The 24,844-nt window shown below is 32.4% G+C and overlaps 3 protein-coding genes across 9 annotated transcripts; all 3 read left to right on the plus strand.

Moving 5' to 3' along the window:
* The first annotated feature begins 1,920 nt into the window (after positions 1 to 1,920).
* Set1 (SET domain containing 1) lies at positions 1,921 to 7,951 on the plus strand. Its single transcript, XM_070106064.1, has 6 exons — positions 1,921 to 2,026; positions 2,088 to 2,482; positions 2,542 to 2,791; positions 2,854 to 6,770; positions 6,844 to 7,468; positions 7,522 to 7,951. Exons 2-6 carry the CDS (start codon positions 2,205 to 2,207, stop codon positions 7,693 to 7,695), a joined length of 5,244 nt encoding a protein of 1,747 aa, XP_069962165.1. The 5' UTR covers positions 1,921 to 2,026; positions 2,088 to 2,204; the 3' UTR covers positions 7,696 to 7,951.
* A 2,048-nt stretch (positions 7,952 to 9,999) lies between these two features.
* Positions 10,000 to 10,707, plus strand: MED21 (mediator complex subunit 21). Its single transcript, XM_014241786.3, has 2 exons — positions 10,000 to 10,160; positions 10,217 to 10,707. The coding sequence occupies exons 1-2, from the start codon at positions 10,119 to 10,121 to the stop codon at positions 10,607 to 10,609; spliced, it is 435 nt and encodes a 144-aa protein (XP_014097261.1). The 5' UTR covers positions 10,000 to 10,118; the 3' UTR covers positions 10,610 to 10,707.
* A 1,340-nt stretch (positions 10,708 to 12,047) lies between these two features.
* On the plus strand, positions 12,048 to 24,624 carry LOC106622051 (uncharacterized). Of its 7 annotated transcripts, XM_036373885.2 has the most exons (5): positions 12,872 to 12,955; positions 13,017 to 13,157; positions 20,707 to 21,091; positions 23,091 to 23,266; positions 23,325 to 24,624. In XM_036373885.2, the coding sequence occupies exons 3-5, from the start codon at positions 20,739 to 20,741 to the stop codon at positions 23,861 to 23,863; spliced, it is 1,068 nt and encodes a 355-aa protein (XP_036229778.2). In that variant the 5' UTR covers positions 12,872 to 12,955; positions 13,017 to 13,157; positions 20,707 to 20,738; the 3' UTR covers positions 23,864 to 24,624. The 7 variants fall into 7 exon arrangements, with proteins under 7 accessions (XP_069962201.1, XP_036229781.2, XP_036229776.2 ...); XM_070106100.1 differs by lacking the exons at positions 12,872 to 12,955; positions 13,017 to 13,157 and adding an exon at positions 12,048 to 12,072; XM_036373888.2 differs by lacking the exons at positions 12,872 to 12,955; positions 13,017 to 13,157 and adding an exon at positions 12,134 to 12,393.
* The last annotated feature ends 220 nt before the right edge of the window (positions 24,625 to 24,844 follow it).

Genomic DNA, 24,844 nt, shown 5'->3' on the forward strand with positions numbered 1-24,844 from the left:
CATGCTAATGCAGCGAAGCGTGTAGTGTTATTTCGTATTCCATTAGGGAAGGTCTGAATATTCGTGACTTTGATGTATTCCACGGATTTATGTGCATAAGCTAAGTAAGCTAACCTCTCAATGTCTGTAGAAAACTCCTGCAGAGACTCATTGGCTTTCTGGTTGCAATTTTGCAAATCCATTTGGAAGATCTGTCTTACTGTGCTTACTATCATTCCGTCTTTCCAATGTACCCATAAACGTTTCATGACTACTCGCCTAGCACTTTGAAGTGGTCTGTAAAATCTTCGCTGCAGAATCTTTAATGCAATGAACAATGCAGCGCCTTTATCTTCAGGGTTCCATTTATTTGAAGATTCCGTCTTTTCGAATTGAAGCTTAAAAGCATGGAACGGAACAGTGTCATCAAAGGGTGGAAGTTTTGACATAACTGACCGATTTAATTGTAGCACGCAGAGACGATCTTTCAATTCATCCACTTCAGTTTTAATTTTATTCCGATCTTCCGAAATCTGTGAGGACACTTCTGCTATTTGTTAGGTCACCTGCGCTGATATATGTGTATCGTGCGCTGCGAACTGCTCTTCCAACTGCGTTGACAACCGCGTTTCTAACGTGGACAATATAGATTGTTGTGCCAACATTTGTGATGACACCTCTGCTGTTTGTTGGGTCATACGTGCATACTGCTCTATAAATTGTGTCAGTATTTGAGTTCACATCTGCGATATACTTGCATCCTGCCCTTTCTCCTGTGTCGATATTTGCGTTGACATCTGAAACATTTGCGCTGACATCTGCGATATTGTACCGAAAATCATATTTACGTTCATAGCGTTTGATGAGCGAGTCTCTTCCTTTTCTTTTATCTTCGTTGTCTCTTCCTCTAATTCCAATTGAAAGACATATTCCTCAACATTAATGTTTTCCGCCAAAGTTCCGTGAGTGAACTGGGACACTTTCACTTTTCGAACTTGAGATCAATTTTTCCTTTCAAGTCGTGGGGCTAGTTTACTATCAAGTTAAAATAGCTGATCACATGGACTTATATCAATATATAAGTATACCATTCAATTTCTGTAGAAATTAAATTGTCTGTGTCTCTCAAATAGTTTAGTGCAGAACTAGTTGAATAAAGCAAAAATCTGGACTATGAATATAATCTTTAATTGTTTTCGTACAACGTTGATTAACATCAACTCATCTCTTTTTTCTCACTCCATCTTTTCAACATATTATTAATTTTGTGCAAAATTTGCCAGGAATTTAAGCGGTCTTCATGACGACGGCAGCTTCAAACTATTATATATTTTTAAGTTGCTTGTAGCTTTCGTCATGACTATCAATTTAAATCAATTTCGACTAACAGTTTGTGTGCTCAACTTGAAAGCAAGTTCTTGATCGTGTTACTGCAGTGTCAAACGCTGAACACATAGACGATGACATGAGACAGGCATATATCTGTCAAATATTAAAAAACACACGTTCTTATGGACACAGTTACTTAGACAACAGCAGGACTTCTCGACATTTTGTAGTAATTAAAAAATTAACTTGAAGATATTTGAAGTATTCTTAAAACAACTCAAAATCACAGTCGAATACACCTGCTTATAAATATGTAGACTATTTTTAATAGTTTGATTTTGGTTTTGATATATATAATATAACAATGGCCACATTGGTGAAATGAAAACAGAAGAGAACAACCGATTTCTGCGTTGCAACTGTGGGCATAACTTTTGGCAAATTTGGTTTGATACGGGTGGTAAGTACGGAAGGGAGGAATGTCGGCGACTTAGCACGACAACACTTTGACTTCTAAAACATTCTGGCAATTCACTAACTAGTTGCTTCTGCCATTTTATCGTCGATTCGATTTTGTTCTATCATATGTGATTGGCACAATATGTTACCGGAATTATCGATATTTTGTGCGAAGTGTCACCTCTGTGTTTTGTTAATTATATTCTGTGGAAAGTAATTCTGACAAATTATTGGCGGTTCGTGTACAGTTTTGTTAAAAGTATGATTAATATTGACTTTTAGATATGTTATGTTAATAGCGACTATTTTATTTACTCTAGCTCCCAGTGCATTGTCATGGATAGGTGAATTGGATATATTTGATCGGAAGAGTATAGTGCAGTATATAAACTTAAAAGCCTCTTTCGTATAATCTCTGAAATTTATTGCATACCTAAATGGATGGATTAACCCGGTTATCGAGCAGTGCTCATAGTAATGGAAACAATCTCGATCAAAATAATACAGTATCTAATATGCAGTTGCAATCAAAAACTCTACGCAATTTTAAATTAGTTTCTGACCCAGCCTTGGTAAAAGGAGCAATTAAGATATATCGCTACGATGGTATTACACCGGAACAACCATATTCATCCATGGTACCCAGAGATCCTCGGAATCCCATTGTACGTATGCGTGCAAAACCTGTGGATCCATTGGTTCTTATTATACCACGGTAAATTGGTTTCCATATATGCTTTCGCATTATACTTTTATTTCATTTATATGTTACAGATATAAAATTGATCAAAATTACGTTGGCCAACCTCCACCCATCGAAATTACTTTGTCAAACTTAAATGACAACATAGATAACACATTTTTGGCTGGAATGTTAAGTAAATGTGGTTTATACGATGAATTAGTGATACATCACCATCCAGTAACTAATAAACACCTTGGTATAGCTCATATTGTTTTCGAAAATACAAAGGCTGCTCGCTTGTGTATTGAAAAATATAACCAAAAATCCGTTATGGGAAAAGTGAGAATGTGGTGAATATTATTCAATTCAATTTAATAATTACAATTTGTATCCTTTTTTAGGTTTTAAGTGTTTTTCATGATCCATTTGGAAAAATTTGTCAAGAAACTGTGGACCAACTTACGTCTGGAAAACCAAAACATAATTCCACTATATACACCCCAATTAATTCGTTTACACATCATCCAATAAGTGTTACACTTCAAAACAGCACAACATATATTAATTCGGAATCACAGCATGATTTTAAGAGTCAGGACATTTATAATACAGCAGATTTACCAAATTATCAAAAATTTCGTAATGAGCGTGAATTTTCACAACACTCTCAACAAAAGTACCGGAGTCATATGACTGATGAATTGCAAAGTCGAGAATCCAGAGATAAAGAACGTAGTAGGCAAAAATATTCGTATCAAACGTCATATGATCGTACGAAGAATCATTATAATAGATCTGAAAATGATAGAGAACTTTCTAAGGAAAGAAACAGAGACCGTGGGAATCGTCGTGACAGAGAAAGAGAATATCACAAAACACGTGATAGGGAACGGGATCGTGATAGGCGTCGAGACATTGACATAGAACGCGACTATCGTAAAAGAAATAGTGATCGCTGTGATAAAGATAGAGAAAAAGATAAGAATCGTAGCAGGCTTATAACACAAGAAGAAAGAGAATATGAAACGCATAATAACTATAATGTCAAATCAAGAATTCCTCAAACGTCTATGTTTTATCATCTCGGATCTTCGTTTCCACATAACTCTGTTCAAACACTAGGGCCTTCAATAAATACTGTGTTAGAACAGAATTACAGATTTCCATCATATGGCTTTAATGTCGAATCATCTCAAAATCCTTGGATTGGGCAGAGAACTTGGACTGCTCCACAACCTCAATCCGAACCAAGTGTAGATATTCCCCCGCCACCTCCCCCGGATAAAACACCAGATTGGGATGATCCCGAACCTCTGCCACCGGGACAAACAAGCCCTCAAACTATTGCAGAATCACAAACTGTTAAAAGATCAGTTATTCCTGCAGAAACTAAGGAAAATTCTGTATCTGTAGATAAAAGTGATATTACAGATTTAGGAAAAGTTGATTTAGATACAAGAATTGAAATGATGTTTAAAAGGAAATCATTTGGAAATGCTCCACCGTTTCTACAAATTGATAGTAGTGACTCGGAAGTTGAAATCGTGAAAGTCAAACAAGATGATGTAGAATTGTGTTCAGACTCTAATTTGAAAATAAAAAGGAAGAGTTTAGAGACGAATAAAAAATTTAGTAAAGAGTCACAAATATATGAGCAACATGACGCAAGTGACATTTCTTCAAGTGATGACGAAATTCTTCATAAAAAAGAATCATTGAGTCCTATTCAGTCAATCAAAGAAGATGACAGACATAATCGCCAACCATTGTCAAATGTATCGTCTCAAGATGGAGCTTATAAAAATATAAAGCATATACAGGGAAGTAGTACATCGGACGTTACGGCGAGTTTTACAGAATCCAACGTAAAATGTAGTTATACCTATCAAAATAATGAAAATGAATATTTTAAACAAAATTTCGCATATTCTTTACAAGTCTACGCTGATACATCAATATCTCGCCACTTTCCCAATCCTGCATACATGCACTCGTCATACATGCCTGGGGTTAGCAGCTTGTCTTATGGTTCATCATATAATGATGATTACGGATATTACCTTCACCAATTGGGTAGTGACAATTACAAAGCATTTGCTGGTTATGGATACAATCAAAATGATCCATTTAAGAAGCAAATAGACGCTGTAGTCGAAAGAGTAAGCATTGAATTGAAGCAAATACTCAAACGTGACTTCAATAAAAAAATGATAGAAAATACTGCTTATAAGAATTTCGAAACATGGTGGGATGATCAACTGCAAAAAAGTCGTTATAAGGAAAGAACTTCTGTTAACAGTGATCAAATTTCACAGTTTTCTATTGCATCGGTGGTTAAAAGTATTGACAAAGCTCCAGACATAAATCAGTTAATTAATAGTCAGTGTGATATGTCTGATTTGAATTCATTTACAAGTCTTGGACTTCGTGCGTCGATACCAAAATTACCTTCATTCCGTCGGATCCGTAAAGAATCAATTCCAGAGACTAAGGACTATGAAAAGCATTTAAGTGATCAAGATGAAATGGTTCATGGCTCGGATTCAGAAAAGGAAGATGTCAATGCAGATGGTAATAACGTTCGTAACAAAACTAATAAAATTGTGGCTTGCTCTGAACTTTTACCAAAATCAAAACGAAAGGCCAGCGCGTCTAGTTTTTCGTCTTCAGATTTGGAAGACAGTAGTGATGAGGGACATACAAGTGAAGATAGTGTATTGTCTGAAGAAGAATTTAGTTCATGTTCAGAAAATAATTATAATCGTGAGAATGGAAAATGTGATATAAGCATAAGGCAACAAATATCGGGTCTGATTTCTGACTATAATAAAGAAAATAATAAAACATGTAAATCTATACCTTCAAAAAATTACATATATTCAGATAGCGATGATGAACATGTAATAAAAGATAACGTGAAATCGCCTAAAACGCAAAAAAATTTTTCTATTACATCTGACTTAGAAGACATTAGTAAAGATAGCACTATTACAGTTACCGAGGATTGTGAGGAAAATGTTAAAAAATATCCAAGTGATAATTTAAATTCTGCAAATGAAAACGGAGGCGCCGTCGCTACTGTTTACAATGTCGGAACCATAAATAACACTGAAAAGGAAAGAAAGAATGTATCGAATTTTGAATATGACCGAATATATAGTGACTCCGAGGAAGAGCGAGAATATCAAGAACGACGTCGTCGAAACACAGAGTATATGGCACAAATAGAACGGGAGTTCCTCGAGGAACAAGCACTAAAATTGCACGAAACTCAGGATAAAAGTCTTAGAAGCGTAAAAGATTTAAAAAATAAACCTCTCGCAGTAAATGATATTTCTGAATTACTCCCTCAAACAGAAACTGCTACCGAAAATTTAAGAAATACTATAAAAATAGAAGAAGCGACTAAAAAGAGAGATAAATATAAAGGAAAGAGGGAGAAAATTGCGCCAGTTCTCTCTTCTAAATCGAAAAATGGTTTGAAATTTAAAAAGAAACAAGAAATTAAAAAAAAAATTCAAACTTTTATTTCACCTTTACCTTCGCAAAACAGTGTTGCAAGTATAATCGCAATTGATGAAGAAAATAAAAACTCAACTGAATTAAATAACCAACAGCCTAGTACGGTTGAGATTCAAAAAATTCAATCAGATGAAGTATACAAAGAATTTAGTGATGATGTGAAAATGTCACCGTCCTCTGATGGTGGTTCAAGTCAAGCAAGCCAGGCTAGTCAGGTTGCATTAGAGCATTGTTATTCTTTACCTCCTCAAGCTGATACTTCAACATCCTGCAACCAGAGGAAGAAACATACACATTTTAACAGAGAAAACGATAACGAAAATCCCCAAGCTGATACTTCAACATCCTGCAACCAGAGGAAGAAACATACACATTTTAACAGAGAAAATGATAACGAAAATCAACAAAACTTAGAACATGATCATGGTGCTTATGCTAATACTAATGCTTTTGGAAGCAACACCGAAGTTGTTATTTCTGAGGAGCAAATAGTTCAGCGTCAAAATTCTAAACCTGGGCCTGGTCGTCCAAGAAAGGATTCTACAAAAATTCGAAGAAAAAAATGCATAACACAAAATTCGTACGACCTTGCTGTGGAAAAAAAGTCCATGTCCAGAGATATTTTGCAAAATTTAGTATCTCAATCGAATTTTATTCCCGCAGAGCTGTTTAAAGCTCGTGATGCAACTGACGAATTGATGGTGCTATATGAATTTCTTACAAAAGGAATTGACTTTGAAGATATAGAATTTATTCGAAAAAGTTATGAAATTCATTTACAAGAAGATACATATGGGTAATTAACCGGATTTGATTAATTTAATATAAACCTTAAAATGATGATTATTTATTTATTTTTTTTTTTGTAGATTCTGGTTAAATAATACTCATTGGGTTGATCATTGTATAACAGACCGTTCTTTCGTACCACCTCCACAAAAAAAACGAAAAAGAGAAGATGAACTTAAGCGACATAAAACTGGTTGTGCTCGTACTGAAGGTTATTACAAATTAGATGTTAGAGAGAAGGCTAAGCATAAGTATCATCATGCTAAATCGAATGTAGAAAATGCCTTAAGCATAGATCGCAGTGATGATCAGTTGCAACAATCGCATAATAAGTTGATTTCCAAAATGCAAGGAATTTCACGCGAAGCGCGATCCAATCAAAGGCGTTTACTTACTGCTTTTGGTTCAATTGGAGAATCTGAATTACTAAAGTTTAATCAATTAAAATTTAGAAAAAAACAACTAAAGTTTGCCAAATCAGCTATACATGATTGGGGTCTTTTTGCAATGGAACCGATTGCGGCTGATGAAATGGTTATAGAATATGTTGGACAAATGATACGTCCAATTGTTGCGGACTTAAGAGAATCTAAATATGAAGCAATAGGAATCGGCAGCTCATATTTGTTTAGGATTGATATGGAAACAATTATTGACGCCACCAAGTGTGGTAATTTAGCTCGCTTTATCAACCACAGTTGCAACGTAAGTATAATCATAAAATTTATTTAATTTCAAGTAAATATTTTTTTTTATAGCCCAACTGCTACGCGAAGGTCATTACGATAGAATCTGAAAAGAAAATAGTAATTTATTCCAAACAACCAATCGGAATAAACGAAGAAATAACTTATGATTATAAATTTCCTTTAGAAGACGAAAAAATTCCTTGTTTATGCGGAGCGCAGGGGTGCAGAGGGACTCTCAATTAATTATGATTTTAGTTCTAAAGATTACCTCATTAAGTATCGATACATCTATGTAAGTTTAAATTTGTGTAATATTGTTTAGTCATAAAGCACTACATAAATATACTTATTTTTAGTATCTGTTTATTGAGTTTACTGTTATTTACAGTAACTTATTTTTTGTTAAATATCTAGTTCCTTAAAGATGTATAAAATTCGTTTATGGAAATCTTGTCAACTAAGAATTGAAAATTAAAAAATATATATATTATATAACCAACGCTGTGTAGTAAATTAAGTAATTTAACAGTAGGATTATTCAACAAAAACAGGAGACACTCGTTAAGTACTCCTGCTGCGACAGTAGCAGTAGCGACCTGCTCGACTGTGCCAGTGCCAGAGGGGCGGCCCCTTCGCTTCCTCGTCAGTTAGCGCTTCTGATTCCTGCTACGCTATCCGTATTAACGCACGGCGGAGTTTACTCCTGCGGGTCTTTTGTAGCCGCCTTTTGAGTGCCACTGCATGACGGAATATTGCGCATGCTCTCCAAACAGTGCGCACTCTGGCGAATGATCGTCGATGAAACTGAACTGACTAGGTCTAGTTCCTGGGCCACTCTTACCTGTACCAGATGTGTTGAAGTCTGCTTGTTGTCATTTTGGTTGTTGTTGTTGTGATATTATCATGAACAAAGCTTTTTATGACCCGGGAGAAATTGAATACCGATGCCCAAAGAGCTAGGTTAAATTTTGTCAACTTATATTTGTATGCATGCATTACCGAAAAAACGAATTAAAAAGAATCGCCTCAAACACAAAGAGAAAGTAAATAATTATGGATATAAAAAAACTAAAAATATTATAAAGAACTTGTAAATCAGAAATTAAATTAATATTAATTAGCAAAAAGTAATTTATTAATATTATATTTAAAGAGAATCTGACAGTAAAGATAATATTGATAAAGAAACGTTGAATAAAAAGTTGGCGGGAGTTGGCGTAATATACCGAAAAGCAGTTAGTTTGCTAAACTGAAATTACCCTACAAAATGGATAAAAGTTACCTTACTGGTTACCGTTAGGTTTTTAGTAATTTATGTATAAGTAGAAGAGAAAAATGTTACGATTTCTCCTCTCTTACTACACGTCGGTGTGATTATGTTACTCGCTCTCTCCATTGCTTTTGCGCAAATGCTACATACATATTTTTGACTGCTCTAATGGTTACCTATGAAAATAAAAAAAGTGGTTCATAGTTTATTTGTTTAGTTTGCCATTGGTTGCAGAAAACTGGTTGATCGGTTACCTCGTCAGCTTCTATGGGTTATTTGTTGGGTTATTCATTGCTTACCACTGCCTAACGTATCGGGTACTGTTTTCCTTATAAATTAAACAATTGAAATTCTAATATAATTTCTATTTAATTTACATGTTTTTAGTTATGCAGTAATTAATTTATAAAGATTTTAGTAATTATTTTAGATGAGATATCAAATAGCAGCATTTTTACATATATGTATATATTTTTGGCCAAAATTTATATTGTAACAAGAGGCTGAACCAGGAGCGGACGAATTCATCATAAAGAATGGAATCTCGAGTCAGCTTAAAGTCCAGGAATGTAGCAGACTCTAGGTATCCGGAAAACGGATGGAATTAACTGCAATAAGAGAAGGACGAGATGATTTGTAGACGATCAGACTTAAGTGAAGGACAGTGTGACGAACACGGATGATAGAACAAAATCAAACGGACTATAAACTCACAAAAGCAACTAGACAGCGAATTCGTAGTCCCCACAATGTTCTAGTGGTGAAGTTTTGTTATAAATTTACTATATATGCGTTGCCGGATTGTGCAGCAAACACAACAAATCAAAAATTTTCTTTAATATTATTATTATAATTATTTTTTTTATTATTAGACATACTTGAACTTTCCATAATTTTTTTACACAATTGCGTTTACGCTGCCAAAAGTTTAATCAATGCAGATTATTTCTATACGAAATATATGCGTACATTTGTAAGTATATATTTAATCCAAGAAAGGAAATTTTAAATAATTTTTTTTTTAGTAGTTTTATATGGAAAGAGTTTTCAAAACACGCTTAATTATAAAATATAAAACACGTTATAATAAGGCAGTTCCTTCGCCCAGGAAAATTTTCCGAAATGAACTTGCACATATGGCCACATAAAAAAGGTACATGCCAGTTCGAATACTTGTCTGTGTGGCCGCAACGTAAAAACGTGAATGCTTGAGTTTTTGAACGGCTATTAACTCGTGTGGCCGCCCGGTTAAGAATCGAATGATCGGACTCAAGGTAGAGTTTCAATGTAGACGATTTATCGAGTAAATTCGTTTTTCATTTCTCCACATTTACCGATATAGTGAAGGATATCGATATTTTTCACATTATTATTATTTACCTCTAGTAACGTAAACATGTCCGACCGTTTAACACAATTGCAGGACACAGTTAATCAAGTAATTTTAACAAATAATCTGTTTCATGAAAAAATTTTAATGTTCTTGCTTTTCAGCAAGCTGAGCATTTTTGCAACGCTATTGGTATAATTCAGCAGACATCGTATCCAAGCAAGTTTTTAAATTTTGATCGGATGGGCTCCCAGACCCCAATAAGAACAAACACACAAGAAGATTACGCTCAACTATTTGCACAGCTGATTTCACGTTGTGCAAAAGACATAGACACGCTAATTGAGTCATTACCAAATGAAGATAGTTCAACGGAGCTTCAACATCAAAGCCTCAGAAGACTGGAAATTGAAAATCAAGAATCTGCTAAAAGGCTTGACGATACTGTTCAAAGTGGCGAGCTTTTACTAGAAAAAATACAAATAGCGCTTGAAGACATTGCACAGGCACAATTAGAAATGCATGTATCGTCCACCAATCGTTTTAATTATTTATAAATTATAGTTGCCGAATTTTTCAATCTGATGTTGAATATCACCAAAGGAAATATTGAAATTCATTTCCTAATATATAAATTACTTTAAATATTAAAGAATTGTTTGTTTTAGTTTGGAATAGCTTTAATTTGGGTTTAGATAAATATGGGTTAATCATTAACCTCTCCTCTGTTCATGATTAATAAGATATGTACATATGTGCGTATAACTTATTAGGGTAATTTGTGGACTTGTCCTTGATTTGTTTGAAAGGAGTTCGCCGCGAATGAATTATGAACTCCCCAGTTTTGGACTGACCAGGTATATTTTTTTGCATCACGGCCGAAAATAAGGCGAGTTAAAAAAATTATAATTTTCGCGGCCTCCTTCGTTGGGGCACCTAAACTATACATACATTTACCATTACGGTTACCAAACTGTCATAATTTACATTTACGGAAGAAATCGAAAACAGTTTAGTTCAGCAATACAATATTTACAAGTAAGCAAAAGGTACAATAAAAAATAAAATTAAAATCTATAGCTAAAGAATCATCCATATAATATACATATTCACATATGTATGTATGAACTTGTATATACAGGGTGGCTGACGAATCGTGCTACAAAAACAAACCGTAATAACTATTTTTTTAATAAACGCACTACATTTTTTTATGGTATAGTAAACTTTTTTTTTTATTTTATATAATTAGTTATATTTAAAAATTATGGACCGTAAATGGACTCCATGCTCAGCCGCGCATATGCTACACCTAATTTGAAATGTATTGCGTCCTGAAGGGTTAAAGTCGGGATTCCCTCAATTATCGATTTAATGGACTGCTTCAATTCGGTAAGATTTCTGGGTTTTGTTTTGTACACCTTTTACTTGACATAACTCCATAAAAACAAGTCTTTAGTTGTTAGAATTAGAAATAAAGATAAGAGTATAGCCCATAAATTTGGAATTTTATTTACCAATCCAGTGATCGAACTTTGGATTGAGTTTCAAGGTAGACGACTTATCGAGAAATCTGTTACAATATTATTATAGATTATAATATCTGTATAATAATTTAATTGAGGATAATTGTAAATTCCCTCAATATATTGTACATTTTCTCTCAGTAAAGCAAAATGCGAACAACGAAAATTCTTTACATAAACGTTTACATTTGTATGAAAATTGATCTTACGTAGTATGGTAACATAGGTTCTTGCACGACCTGTAAGACTATTTTGACACGAGGGCCCTTTTGATCGCGCAAACCGGTTTTTGTAGGGGAGAGACGAAGAAACCGTGTTTCATGCTCGCTTGTGTTCTTGGTGTTAACAGTTTCCCTGCTACGCAATTTGGCATTATTAGTTGCAATAGCGCTTTTCATTATTAGTTGCAATAGCGCTCGGTTTCAAAAGAGTATTTACGACATTTTTGGAAATTTGAATTTTTTACCTATTTTTTGTATGTGATATGCAAACATGTATGTAAATATCCATATTCTAATGGAGATATTTTAGAAAAGGGTGAATAAGTATAAAAATTGGCTAATGAAAAATTTTTGATGCACCGTGTTTCAGAAGTGTACAAGAATTTAAGAATGTGATATGAAAGAAAATGCGGAAAATTGTTCAACACAGGTTGTTGTATCGCTAGGGTGAACACAATGAGCGAGACCAATAGAGATTTTGCCGATAATGAGCGAAAAAAAGGGTTCGAACACAGTCAAGACAGTGGGAAGAAATACATTTTGAGATTTGTAAGGTATTTTTGAGCATTTCTTGGTTTCCATTCCACAGCTAAGGTATACATAATTGACATTCGTTTATTCAACACTTATATGTACATATTTATATATATATATTAATCACAAACAATTTTTAAAATTAACATTTAACGTCAATAAATTTTTTTTTGTACATTTAAAACACTTACATGTTTAAAACAACCTAAGCATGAACCTTTCTTTTTTTCCTGATTCAATTATATGTTTAATAAATAAATTTTTTTATAATATTTTGTATACCTTGACATTTAATTGAAACGATAAATACCCGTTCTTCCTTAAGTCTCTTTAAATAAAAGTTAGAAATGCTCGTTAAACTTCGTAAATACCTGATCTCACATATAACGCCCTGCTTCCGTAATTTTTTTCTGCGGAATTTTAAGTTGTGTCTCGTTGTTTTCGTTGTCATCTTTACAAAAAGTTGACATGACAGTGCTGCCAAATTAAACTACGAGATCAGGGATCGCTCAACAAGCAAAATAAAAGAATTTCGTATCATATTATCCATGTTGTGCTGAGTGGTTCTGTAAGGCTTTCGTGAACATCACAGTAGAAAGTACTGAGGTGACCTTATCTAAAAGTAATTTAAAAAAAATGTTGTTTAGCTAGTTTCTTTGCATATGGTAGCTTTTTCATTGTAGTTGAAAAGTGCTCATTGTGACGGGACTATTACTAGAATAAATAATTTGCTACCCCTTGGTGAAAGTGGATTCAAACTTGAGTCGTTGATTACGCCTGGTTTAAGTTTACAATGGAAACTAAAATATACTGAATATTACGTGGTAAACCACTAAAAGAGAAGAACTATTATATTTATATAGTTCCTATTTTACAAAAAATATGGAAGTTAGTCGCTTTAAAACAATTCAGTGAAGTAAAATTTCTCAAAAATCATTTGTAGTTTATTTACCTTTTGAAAATTAATTTGGTTTAATTTAAATAAATATAATTCAATTTCAAATAGGATTAAAAGCAAAGTGTACAAAATTATAAATTGTATCTACATATATAAATACAACATTTCATAAAACGATTGCATAAAATAAGTAAATTAAGTTACGTTAACCCCAATTTAATTTTATATTTATAAGGGAGAATCATTACCAAACTTAGTACGGGCATACTTATAAACAAGTTTAAGCGTCATATATGTAGCTTGGCACATAATACATATGTACATATGTATATACTCATTCATAGTATGTATGTTTGTTGAAGCATACAAAAGTATATATAAATGTACGTATGTGTGTATGTTTGTGTCTGTACTAACTACGGTCAATACTGATATACCAACAAGACTTCAATACATTATATTTGCTGTTGGGTTAACAGATTTCTGTGAAAAAAAAATTGACTGAAAACCAAACATCTGAAAATTGTTAAAAGCCGAATTTAAAGATCAGATATGTAGGTAGTACTCGTTGTATATTATTTACTATTTTTGTTGAAAGGTAATATAAAGAATGAATGAATAAACTTTCCATTTAGGGAATTTTCACGTCTTTAATTAACAATAGTGATGAGCAAAAGCTAAGAATACGAGCATGTTTAGCGTAGTTGCCAAATTGTGCTTTAAATACCAGCTAATACCGCTTTGGCTTCGAATTGGGCTTAATGCTGTGTACCAAACCATAGAAAATTCTGACATATGAAATTGACATTTTACGCGTTAATTTAGGTATGCGCCATACAAATTATATGGGCACGAGGAATTTTTGACAGTAATTTTCAGCTGTCGCTATTATTTAGGGACGGCAATTAATAAGAAAAGTTCTTGACTCCTCCTGAACTTTTATTATTTAGCGGAAATATTGTAAACTAATATTGAGGTGATGGAATTAAGTAAAAATAATATTTTTTCAGTTAACAGATCTGATTGTAAATATATATACATACATATGTATTCATACACGAAGATACATGTATCTATGTCAATACACCAGCCCTCATAAGTCTACTCTCTATTGTAAAATAAATGTTTACTGCTTCAAAGCTTAGGAATTATTGCTCAAATAACTGAAATTTTTTATGTATGCTTTGTTTTTAATAAGCTAAATTGCTAACGGTACTAATCATGCTACGCAGATAGGTGAGGCTATAGATAACGGGACTTTTGTTGCCGAACCAAAGAAATTCATGCGTCAAAAGTGTACGCATTATTGTATCGTATACCCACTAATTTAAATACAAACTCATTGTTATAGTAAAAACAATCTTAATAAAGCTTTAATTTATAGACTTTTTAACATTTTGCGGTTTTGGTAGTAATGGAGACGAAGTAAAAAAAATTAAAAGAAGTGTATTGCAAAATAGTATTAAATATCTTTCAGTTTAATCTAAAATAACCCCCAAAATGGCATAGACAATTGGTAGAAATTGCACATCAGTTCGGACAATTATTCAAAACAATCATAGATCATTGCCGCCCCACATATTTATTTATTTATTTATATATGGCAATAAATTATATAAATCCTGTACATTTAAAAGACAAAAGTGATGAGCTTGAGCATTGTTTGTGCGATTGTCATATTTGTGTATATACGCAAAAATAATAAAATATTTAATACATATGTATATCCTAGGGTTTTTCGTTTTAAATGTGAAATGAGAGAAAGAGATGCAAAGTTTCGTGATTGAACTAATCATTGCTACTTATGTATATTAAACTTTATCTAAAAAACAGGAACCCTACTGCTAAGTGATTATTATTTACTGAATAATTATGGAACATTACATTACTGGGATTTAATACGTACAAATAAAAACCCCTATTACGGGTTTCAACTACATTCAGTTAACATTGGTGTTGCCAATTTAGAATATTAAGATTTGAGAGATAATTAAACAGCTGAACATTTTTAAATTAAAAACCAACACTATTCAATTCAGTTATTGCTCAGAAATCGCTGAATAATTATTAAAATGGACTTTAGTTTTGATTTATATTACGATGAAAAAAATGTTGAGGTCAAATCTGATGTGCTGTGATCAGTCAAGTCCTTTGGAACTTGTTAACATCAAGTAAGCCATAGTTTATTGTCAGTTAAATGGATATTTTCGTTTTAATAAAGAATAATTTTTTTACTCAATGAGATGAAGGAAGGTGAAGGTCGTTATTAAAAATGCAGTTTAAATGATATGATGTTGGTAAAAACGTTTTAAATAAAAAAGTATATTCCTAGGTATATTAGATTCTTGGACTGGACTCTTTATGTTCGAAACATTTCCCACGATCCCTTAATCGGATTGAGTTAATATCGATAATACCGGATTTTAAAAGATCAACCAAAATTCAGCTGTATAAGTATTTACTGAATAAGTATTTTTTTTTACTTAATTACCTTTACAAGGATTTTTCTCATAATTAATTCATGCCACACAATTTATTAAAAAGTAGATTAAAACTTTTGTTGATCTATTAAAGGTATTACTCTTTCCGCTTTGTGTTCTTGTTCGTAACAGTTCGCTGCTACGCAATTCAGCATTCCTTTTCATTTTGGAATTTCGTGGTTCCAATAGCTCTCCCATTCAAATGAATACATATGATATGTTAGGAAATTTGAATTTCGTTATCTATTATTTTAGCGATATTAAATGTAATAATATAAGTATACATAAATGAATTCTAATCAAAATGGAAGCTTTACTTTTTTTTATATTTGTATAAAATATTAACATGCTTTCACATTTATTTTTTTTAACCGCAAAGGATTTAGTTCGAATATCATTTTGTTTAAAACAAGAATCGTAATTAAGTCATGAATGTTTTATAATAAATAGAAAAAATATGGAGTAAAAAAGTTATGAGTTTTTAATACTTCCCGAAAGATTAAGAAATTCCTGTTATAAATTGGGTCGTGAAAATATTAGTAGCGGGTATTCAATACATTCTGGTGGATCAGAGAATTCCCGACTTAAGTATTTCTTTGAAACAATTAAGCGGGTATTATGCATATTGTTCTACCACATTCATGGTAATTCCTTGCAAGCAAAATGTGAGGCCACCATCACTACATTCAAATGAAATATACAATACACTTCAAGAGTCACGTGGCCGAATCGCACAAACATTCGCGAAAATTTTATGGAAAGAAATGACGGAAAAACTCGATTCGAGTTGCTGGACTCTTTTTGTCGTATGAACGCACAGAGCGACACCAAAAGAGATTTTGCGAATAATGAGCGACAAAACGAATGATGAGAAAAAGTTACAGTTATCTATTTTTTTTCTCATTATTACAATTATTTATAAAGCATTCAATTTCTTACAAAATTCACAAAACGAAATATTTTTATATATTATATAATATATATACACATATATTATAGTTGCAAGCAAGATATGAATTCATCAGTCAGGAGTGTTGTAGAACACCGATCGTTGTCGGAATCAGGATTGAAACCGATAAAAAGGGTAGTAGGTTTAATGAATTCTGATATTATTGGTCTCACATTTGAAACAAAAATTGTATCGGTTTTATCGGGTTTGTTATCAGAAACAAAGCAAGAGGATAGTCGTTGACAGATTTGAAATGTAAGTTAAGAAATTAACTTTTATTATTGTTTAGATTTAATTTATCTTAGTTTTTAAAATTAAACACAAACACTCATAATTATTGAGTTTTAAAAATAAATCCAGATGTTTTAAGGGGATTTACAAAACGTAATAAACGTAATTGAAAACCCAAATGCGTCTTTATTCAGTCGATAATGTTATATAAATCTGTAAAGTAAGCATATATATAAGCATACAAGTAAATGCAAGCTAAATTTCTCATGTGATTCCCCTGGTGCATCAAGTGGATTACTGTGATCTCTTATTTTCTTCCTTTTAATATTTTCGTTACTTTTTTCTTCCAATAAAATAAAAGCTAAAATAGCGAAACTCATTGTAAACTTTAATGGACTAAACTACTAAAGTATAACCAATATGATTGTAAGGAAGTTAAAAAATTAGTTACTTGAGGCATATTGAATCGATTCCAATAATATTTGGTATCAGAGCATATTTTTATCAGTAAAATTGTTATCAGGAAAATATGCTCTATGAATTTTATTGTGTTGTCTCATAGGTACGATATGCATAGATAGTCTAAGTGAAAAAATCTTCGGGGTACAATTTAATATTTTTTACGCTTTTTGTTAAACAGTTATCGTAGTTTTAGTAACCATAACTTTTGAATGAAGAGTGGACCTTGTTATCATTGATTGCGCTCATTTTCGTACCGAGCCCTTTAATTTCGGTTGAAAGCTGTTCTTCAGAAGTTTGTGAGATATACACATATCTACATTACGCCTATTAGAAGGTGAACCAAAAATTATTGAGCACTAGTTATAGCACTTTATATATTAATTTGTTGCTTAACGCGTCTTGTGGGTATACCAGTGTTCTGATCTGCGATACAAACCATATTAATGCTTGCATAGAAAACATTTTAATTTGACGAGAAATCTTCACGATATTTTGCGTGAGTTATTGTCTAAGGCAATATTGAAATCTCCGAAGAAATTGCTTAGTTCAGATCATTGCACATATAGCCATACAAACTGTACGATCGAAACCAAGATTTTGTAAGGAATCTTTGGTATTTGTGAAGGGTAATATAGCTTCGGTGCAACTGAAAGTAAAGTTTTTTCTTGTTTAATTTCCATTACTTCCTTGTAGTTTTTGCGGCCTTTCTTTTAAATTAGTTTCCAGGCGAATACTTACATACACAGTTCTGTTATTGTTCCTAAGTTCATAAATTGTTGTAAAATATGTCACAAAGTTTAAAATGCATACAGCGAGGACAAATTCGCAGGAAAAAGTACCTTTTTTCTATTTTAATATGTTCAGAGTGTCTACTCATATATATTATATACCTAATTCTGTTTCTGCACGGTAAATTGGTTCCAGAAAAAACCTTGTAAAAAAAAGACATTGATCATATGAAAAAAGTAGGTTACTGATATATCTGATTTTACATTTCTGAACTGGCAATTGAGGATTACCCTCAAACTTTCGGAGGAATACCCTTTAGCTAGATTCGTACAACGCGACATTTTAGGGGAATCCCGCAAATATCATATTGTATACTAATATCGTACTAATTTTCCATTACTTATTGAAAAGAATCCTAGAAAAAATGTTTTGCCCTAGAGACAATGTAGCATGTAATCATATATACATATATATATTGAAGTGCGCATGTGAATGGCGATAAAAAGATATATTATATAAATTTCTGTGAAATTCCTTATAAAGACATACATTGTATACTTACTAACATAAAAACACTCATCAACTTTCGTATAGGTACTTCTTCAGAAGGCCCAATAGACTGACATGAATATTATAGGCAGGCATAATCCCAACAATATCACGTATTTTATGTAGGTACTTGTATACTTATCATCCCCCAACAAAACTAGCTTTGACTTATATAGACTTGCTTTTTCGGCATCTACATTTTTAACTCTCTGTTCTCTACCTCTTTATATAATTTTTTGTAACGAGCCATACAATATTTCAGCTCAGCTTATTTGCAAGTTGAAGTCCTTCAGAAATTAAATATGCAGTAAGTTTAACAGGTTCTTCACTGTCGTTGCTTTCTATAGAGTCAGCGTTCTCTGAGGCAAAATGTAATATTTCATCTTCGCCAAGAACTTGATCAACCAGCAGCTCATCAATAACATCTAATACCAAGTCTCCAAAACCATCTCCACCAACTGCGTGTGACAAAAAAAAGGTATTACCCTAAATTTGTGCTATTTACAATTGCCCTGACCAGTAAACTTGCTTATATCTACAAAAAGGACGCGTGGTTATATTCCGATTTAAATCGTGCTAAATGGCATAAAATCGTCTAAAAAATTAAAAATTTGTATACTCTTGCAACTTGTTACTACAGAGTTTCAAGTTAGTTGAATTTTTGTTCACTCAACGGTTGTTTGTAACACCTAAAACTAATAGAGATAGATGTAGTAACTATCTACATACATATATAAAAATGGTCAGGACGACGAGACGGGTTGAAATCCGGTTGATTGTCTGTCCGTCCTGTAACTTGTGAAAAATTGAGATATCGGCACGAAACTTGGTACACGTGTATCCTTGTTTAAATTGTAAGCCGTGAATTAAGATACTAAACTATAATTTGATACAACGAATTGCAATAACGAGGCAACTGTGGTTTGAAAGTTTTTAAAAAGTGGCCGTGGTCGTGTCCCGGCCCCTGATAGGTACAATGTATATATTTCCTAAACCATTAAAGTTATATCACCCATATTTGCACAGGAAAAGTCTTTAACAACTCTTACGACAAATAAGTGAAATCGGATGATAACCCCGCCCACTCCCCATATAACGGTTTTGTTAAAAACTGCCAAAAAAGAGCGCTAAATCTATAAATAAATGGGCCAGAGTGCTCGACCGATTTCAGTAAAATTTGGTGCATGACTGACGATCCAATGTTTCAGTGCAAAAATGGCTCAAATCGGTCTAAAACCACGTCTATTCCCATATAATATTCCATCTGATTATTTCACGTTCCAGTATACAAATCAAGCACCAATTAATATAACAGGATAAAACTTAGCACGAATAGTGCCTGAAACGTGTGCCACCTTATGTGACCACAAATTTTCCAAATCGGACTAAAATTATCCAAACTCGCAGATACTGAATATGTGGACCCCATATTACCGAAAATATTGATCAATTTTCTGTAAAGCATTGCACTTCTTTTTTTCTGTAAAAAATGGGTTAACCTGAAGCAAAAGTGAACCAGCAGGATGTTTTACAAGGCGTGGTAAAGCAGTTAAGCAACACTATTCATACATACATATCTTCGATGGACAGCATTGGATTTTCCAGCGCGATTCTGCTTTAGCACACAAGGAAAAACTTACCAACAGTGGCTTAAAATCTATATTCCTGGTTTCATAGGTGCAGAGTTGGAGAACATGGCCTGTCGAATACCACACAGAATTTGGAGAGTCTCAAATAATCTTTGGTTCGAGCCGCGTCGTCAATACCAATAGAAACTGCGCGTGCTGCTATTCATCAATCCTTCGAGTGCTTGTATGAAAGCAAAACGATTCCGAATAAAATGTTGTACATCATTCATTCAATATAATTATAAGAGTTTCGTTTTTTTAACGACCTGAACTTGTAACAGAGCTTATGGAGGGACTAAGTACATATCTAAATATCTATAGATTTACACATCACAACATCACTTTTGTTTTTACTACAAGTATATCAATTAACTACTTATCTGCTTTTCCGTGTGAATAATCATTCAAATAATTTATACTGCGCATACATCTACTTACATTTTTTAGGTATTAAAAGGATAATTGTACACCTAAAAATAATGTATTCTGTTATTAACGTTGCTCTCTCCTATTTGGTAATTTTCTATACCGCTAATATACCACAGTGTTGTGGGCACGGACGATTGATTGAACCACCTAGTAGAGCATCAGCATGGCGATATGGATTTCAGACGCCACCTAATTACAATGACCACGAATTATATTGTGGTGGATTTACACGTCAATGGAAGCAAAACAACGGCAAATGCGGTGAGTGTGGTGACGCATGGGATTTACCTAAGCCAAGACCTCATGAGTTCGGTGGTTTTTGGGGAAAAGGAGTAATCGTAAGGAAATACTCACCAGAATCTGTTATGCTTATTCGTGTTGAACTCACAGCCAGTCACATGGGGTACGTAAAATTCATTCATTAAGTACAATTTGAAAACCGTATATTGCTTTGAGGAAAATAATATAGGTATATATACATATTCATATATCATCTTTATACCATTGTTGAATGGTTAAAACCACGGATAATGGGATGCCCAACTCTTTCCAGTGTCTCAAAATTTGCGTTTTTTATAAAATTTTTGGGAATTTAAATTAAAATACCCAACATTTATTATGATATTATTATACATGTATCCGTTAAACTATTAAAACCCTTTTTTGTGATTATATAATAATATATTAAAACAAAAAACTGTGGACTTCTCCTTGCATGCATCTTCGCATCACGTGCAGTGCATACTGTAACTGTTAACAACTTTTGTTTTTGTTTTTCTATATATTTACACAGCTGCAAGATTTCAAAGTTGAAGTATGGCGCGACGAGTGTACGTAAAATTTTGGGTCGACCTTAGACCTTACCTTAGAATACCGTCCCAGGCTTTCGGTGATAAAATGATGTAATAGAGGGATAGAATGATTAGAATTGAAGAATAATTTAAATATCGAAAAAAAGCTATTTTTGAATCATATAAGAGAAATTAAATGTCTAAAAACGAATTAGTGAAGTGTTAGTGGATATAAAGGTGAAAAATATAAGTGCATAATTCGTTATACATTGAAAAAATACGTACTTTAAATAGTTTAAATTTTCAACTTTAAAAGTAAATATCTCGAAAACTATAAGTTTCCCGCGGCTATATCTATATATTTTTGATCTGGAGGACCTCCTCTATTATACCCATTTTATCCCCGAAAGCCTGGGACGGTATTCTAAGGTTTTCCAAAAAAAATTTTCACCATTTTTCTGTAACAAGTTTATATTTGGAAAATATTAAATTTTGTTAAATTTTTGGTGATATTACTGTTTTAATTAAAAGAAGCAGGTATGTATTTGCTTAATACTTTGTTTCTGTGCATTTTACGTATTTGTATTCGTGTAGATTCGTCCTTGAAATCGAACTTCTGGATAATGTACAATGTTTTGAGTTCGCCGTTCTTCTATGGCGTATATGTTAAATTGATTCGGGCTAGTAATTGTTTGGTTTGTTAATATTCTCTATTGTGAATGTGAAATGCGTAAAAATATCTTCTATTAATTCCATTAATCTCATCGAAATCCAGAACATCATCAAAATTTGCAAAAAGAAATATTACATTGGACGAAGAGGTGAAACTGTTACTTTCAGCTGAAAATAACCTTTCGTGCAACTGTCCTTCCAATACTTCTGACTCCGAATAAATTTTTTTAATGTCGTAAGCGTAAATTGTTATTTTAAAAACTAAATTTTTCTATAAAAAAAAAGATATTAATTTTATTAATTCATTAATATTTTTTTAATATTGTTTTTTCGAGTTTAACCAAAATTTGCTCTTATTTTTTAACTATTAAAAGGAAAAACTATAACGGAGATTGTTTTTTTATTATTCTGAAGTTATTAATTAATCCGTGCCAAATACTTTACTGGTGTTTGATTTGCATGGAAAGTGAAAGAATCAGATGTAATTTAAAATTGTGTTAAATGGGAAGTAGGCGCGGTTGTAGTCCGATTTTGTAACAACATGTTGGGCTAAGGGCTACGTGCAGGAGCAAGGCGTAACATTTATACGCTTTAAATTTTCACTGTTTAATATTTCAATGACTATTCCATAAAATAAAGAGGCGTTAAGATAATAGACATATACTTGGCTTTTAAAAAAAACATCTCTGTAAATTAAATACGTTAGCACCAGCAATATTTTATTTATTTTGATAGATTTGCAGGAATTTTTTGATAGCAACTTTTTATTACATGATATAAAGTTCTCGAACACCTGAAAATATTTCTCTGCCTTCCTTCCTCGATGTACATATTTCAAATTATGTGTAACCCATAAAGTGGATGTACGAAATTATGGCTGATTTTTATATTATTCTTTCCAATATATAACTTAATATATTTATTTTTTTACTGTTACAGGTATTTTGAGTTTCGTATTTGCTTACAACCATATGCCCAGCAGGAGTGTTTCGACCAACATTTGTTGAAAATACAGTCAGGATTGCTGAGTCAATCAATGTCAACTGATCTTGAAACTAGATTTTATCCGAGAAATGGCAGTTTAATATATGATATTAAAGCCCAACTTCCTAAAGGTAATGATGTGAAACCCCCATTTCATTTTATTTTAATATCAGTTGTATTCGTCGAAAGGTTTGAATTGTAAGCATTGTGTCTTGCAATGGCGTTATTTAGCTGGTAATAACTGGGGTATTTGTCCGGATGGAAATGGTGCTCTAGGCTGTGGACCACAAGAAGAGTTTCGCGCTTGTTCTGACATCGCAATTAATGATCACGAAAACAAACCGGATTCTCCGTCCGAACCAAGGGCAACAGAAAATCCAAAATACGGACAGACACCCAAAGAACATTTCGAAGAATTCAATTATATCAAACTGATAATTTCACTAATTTTGCTAGTCATTTTCTTTATGACAGTTAGCGTTGGGTTTTTGTATAGAGCGAAAATTACTCGTTATATAAAATTTAATTTGTATACCAGACTGCGCAAAGTACACCCGTTCTCAATTATTAATATTGCATCTAAAGCCGTACCATCTTTAAGCACTACCTCGCCTTCTTTAGAAGCTAAAACTTCAAATACTGCTGAAATTAAGCCTAGTTTGACACCACCAATACCGCCACCAAGATCAAAAAGAAACCTTCAAGTTTACAATTTGGAATTACGATAGTTAAATAAAGTATATAACTTTATAAAAATAGTTCAAAAATTAAGATCAAAATATTAGTGTATATATAGAACAGTTTTGAGTTATTTATTTTTAAACAAATCAAATCTGTATACTTGTTGGCGATAGAAGAATACACTGTTATAGTAATTAAAGGCATGTGGTTTATTTGGTTTATTTTTTTGAAATTTTTAAGTTATCCTAATAATTTAAAAACCCGCAAAATTCCATGCCTTAAGGAAATCAAAAGTTTTAGTCTAAACCTTATGACTTTAGATTGATTCAATTCAACAAAGTAATGAAAAACTTAGATTTACAACATAAACAGAAGTTAATTGAAATTTGGTTTGAGTAGTAAATATTGTTAAACCGATTCAGAAAAAATATATTTTAGAATTATTTATATTTTATATAAAATTAAAGCTTAATTATGGTAAGTCTATACTGTTTAAGCATTTCTTATATAATCAATTGTCTTGCGTACAAATAAAATAGTCCCCTTATGAAAACGCAGTAACAAAGCATCGAAAACAAGAGTGGTCGTTTACCACCAAGAGAAATAGACTAAAAATTTAATTATTTTGGAAGCTAACGAACTTTATTACCTTACCTATTACTATAATACAAATTTATTAAAATTTTTAAAAGCATTTTTTATTAATTTGAAAGTACTGTAAGATCCGATTTCTTTCCAATGAATATTTATTACATAAAACAAGTGATTTTTTATATTTTCTAATAAATATTTATTACACACCGTTTTACATATCTTTGATTAAATTTATTTATTTCATATATAGGTATATATAATATATAAAGATGTTATTCATTTTTACAATAAATTTAAAATAAAAATGAAATGTTACTCTTCAACATTAGGATATTTTGAAAACATGTATTTTACCATACGACTTTGGAAAAAAAATAAATTTAATGTACATATAAGATCTATCAAAGAGAAGTCTCCAATTTTCCCAAAATATG

The sequence above is a fragment of the Bactrocera oleae genome, chromosome 2 (assembly GCF_042242935.1).
Source record: "Bactrocera oleae isolate idBacOlea1 chromosome 2, idBacOlea1, whole genome shotgun sequence".
Taxonomy (NCBI): Eukaryota; Metazoa; Arthropoda; class Insecta; order Diptera; family Tephritidae; genus Bactrocera; species Bactrocera oleae.

What these genes read in the sequence shown, in the direction of transcription:
- Set1 (XM_070106064.1), top strand. Translation starts at nt 2,205, where the DNA reads ATGGATGGATTAACCCGGTTATCGAGCAGTGCTCATAGTAATGGAAAC. An exon ending in AAAAATCCGTTATGGGAAAA is followed by an intron (nt 2,792 to 2,853) that starts GTGAGAATGTGG and finishes ATCCTTTTTTAG; the next exon opens with GTTTTAAGTGTTTTTCATGA. An exon ending in TTACAAGAAGATACATATGG is followed by an intron (nt 6,771 to 6,843) that starts GTAATTAACCGG and finishes TTTTTTTTGTAG; the next exon opens with ATTCTGGTTAAATAATACTC.
- MED21 (XM_014241786.3), top strand. Translation starts at nt 10,119, where the DNA reads ATGTCCGACCGTTTAACACAATTGCAGGACACAGTTAATCAA. An exon ending in TGCAGGACACAGTTAATCAA is followed by an intron (nt 10,161 to 10,216) that starts GTAATTTTAACA and finishes CTTGCTTTTCAG; the next exon opens with CAAGCTGAGCATTTTTGCAA.
- LOC106622051 (XM_070106100.1), top strand. An exon ending in CTCACAGCCAGTCACATGGG is followed by an intron (nt 21,092 to 23,090) that starts GTACGTAAAATT and finishes TTACTGTTACAG; the next exon opens with GTATTTTGAGTTTCGTATTT. An exon ending in TAAAGCCCAACTTCCTAAAG is followed by an intron (nt 23,267 to 23,324) that starts GTAATGATGTGA and finishes ATTCGTCGAAAG; the next exon opens with GTTTGAATTGTAAGCATTGT.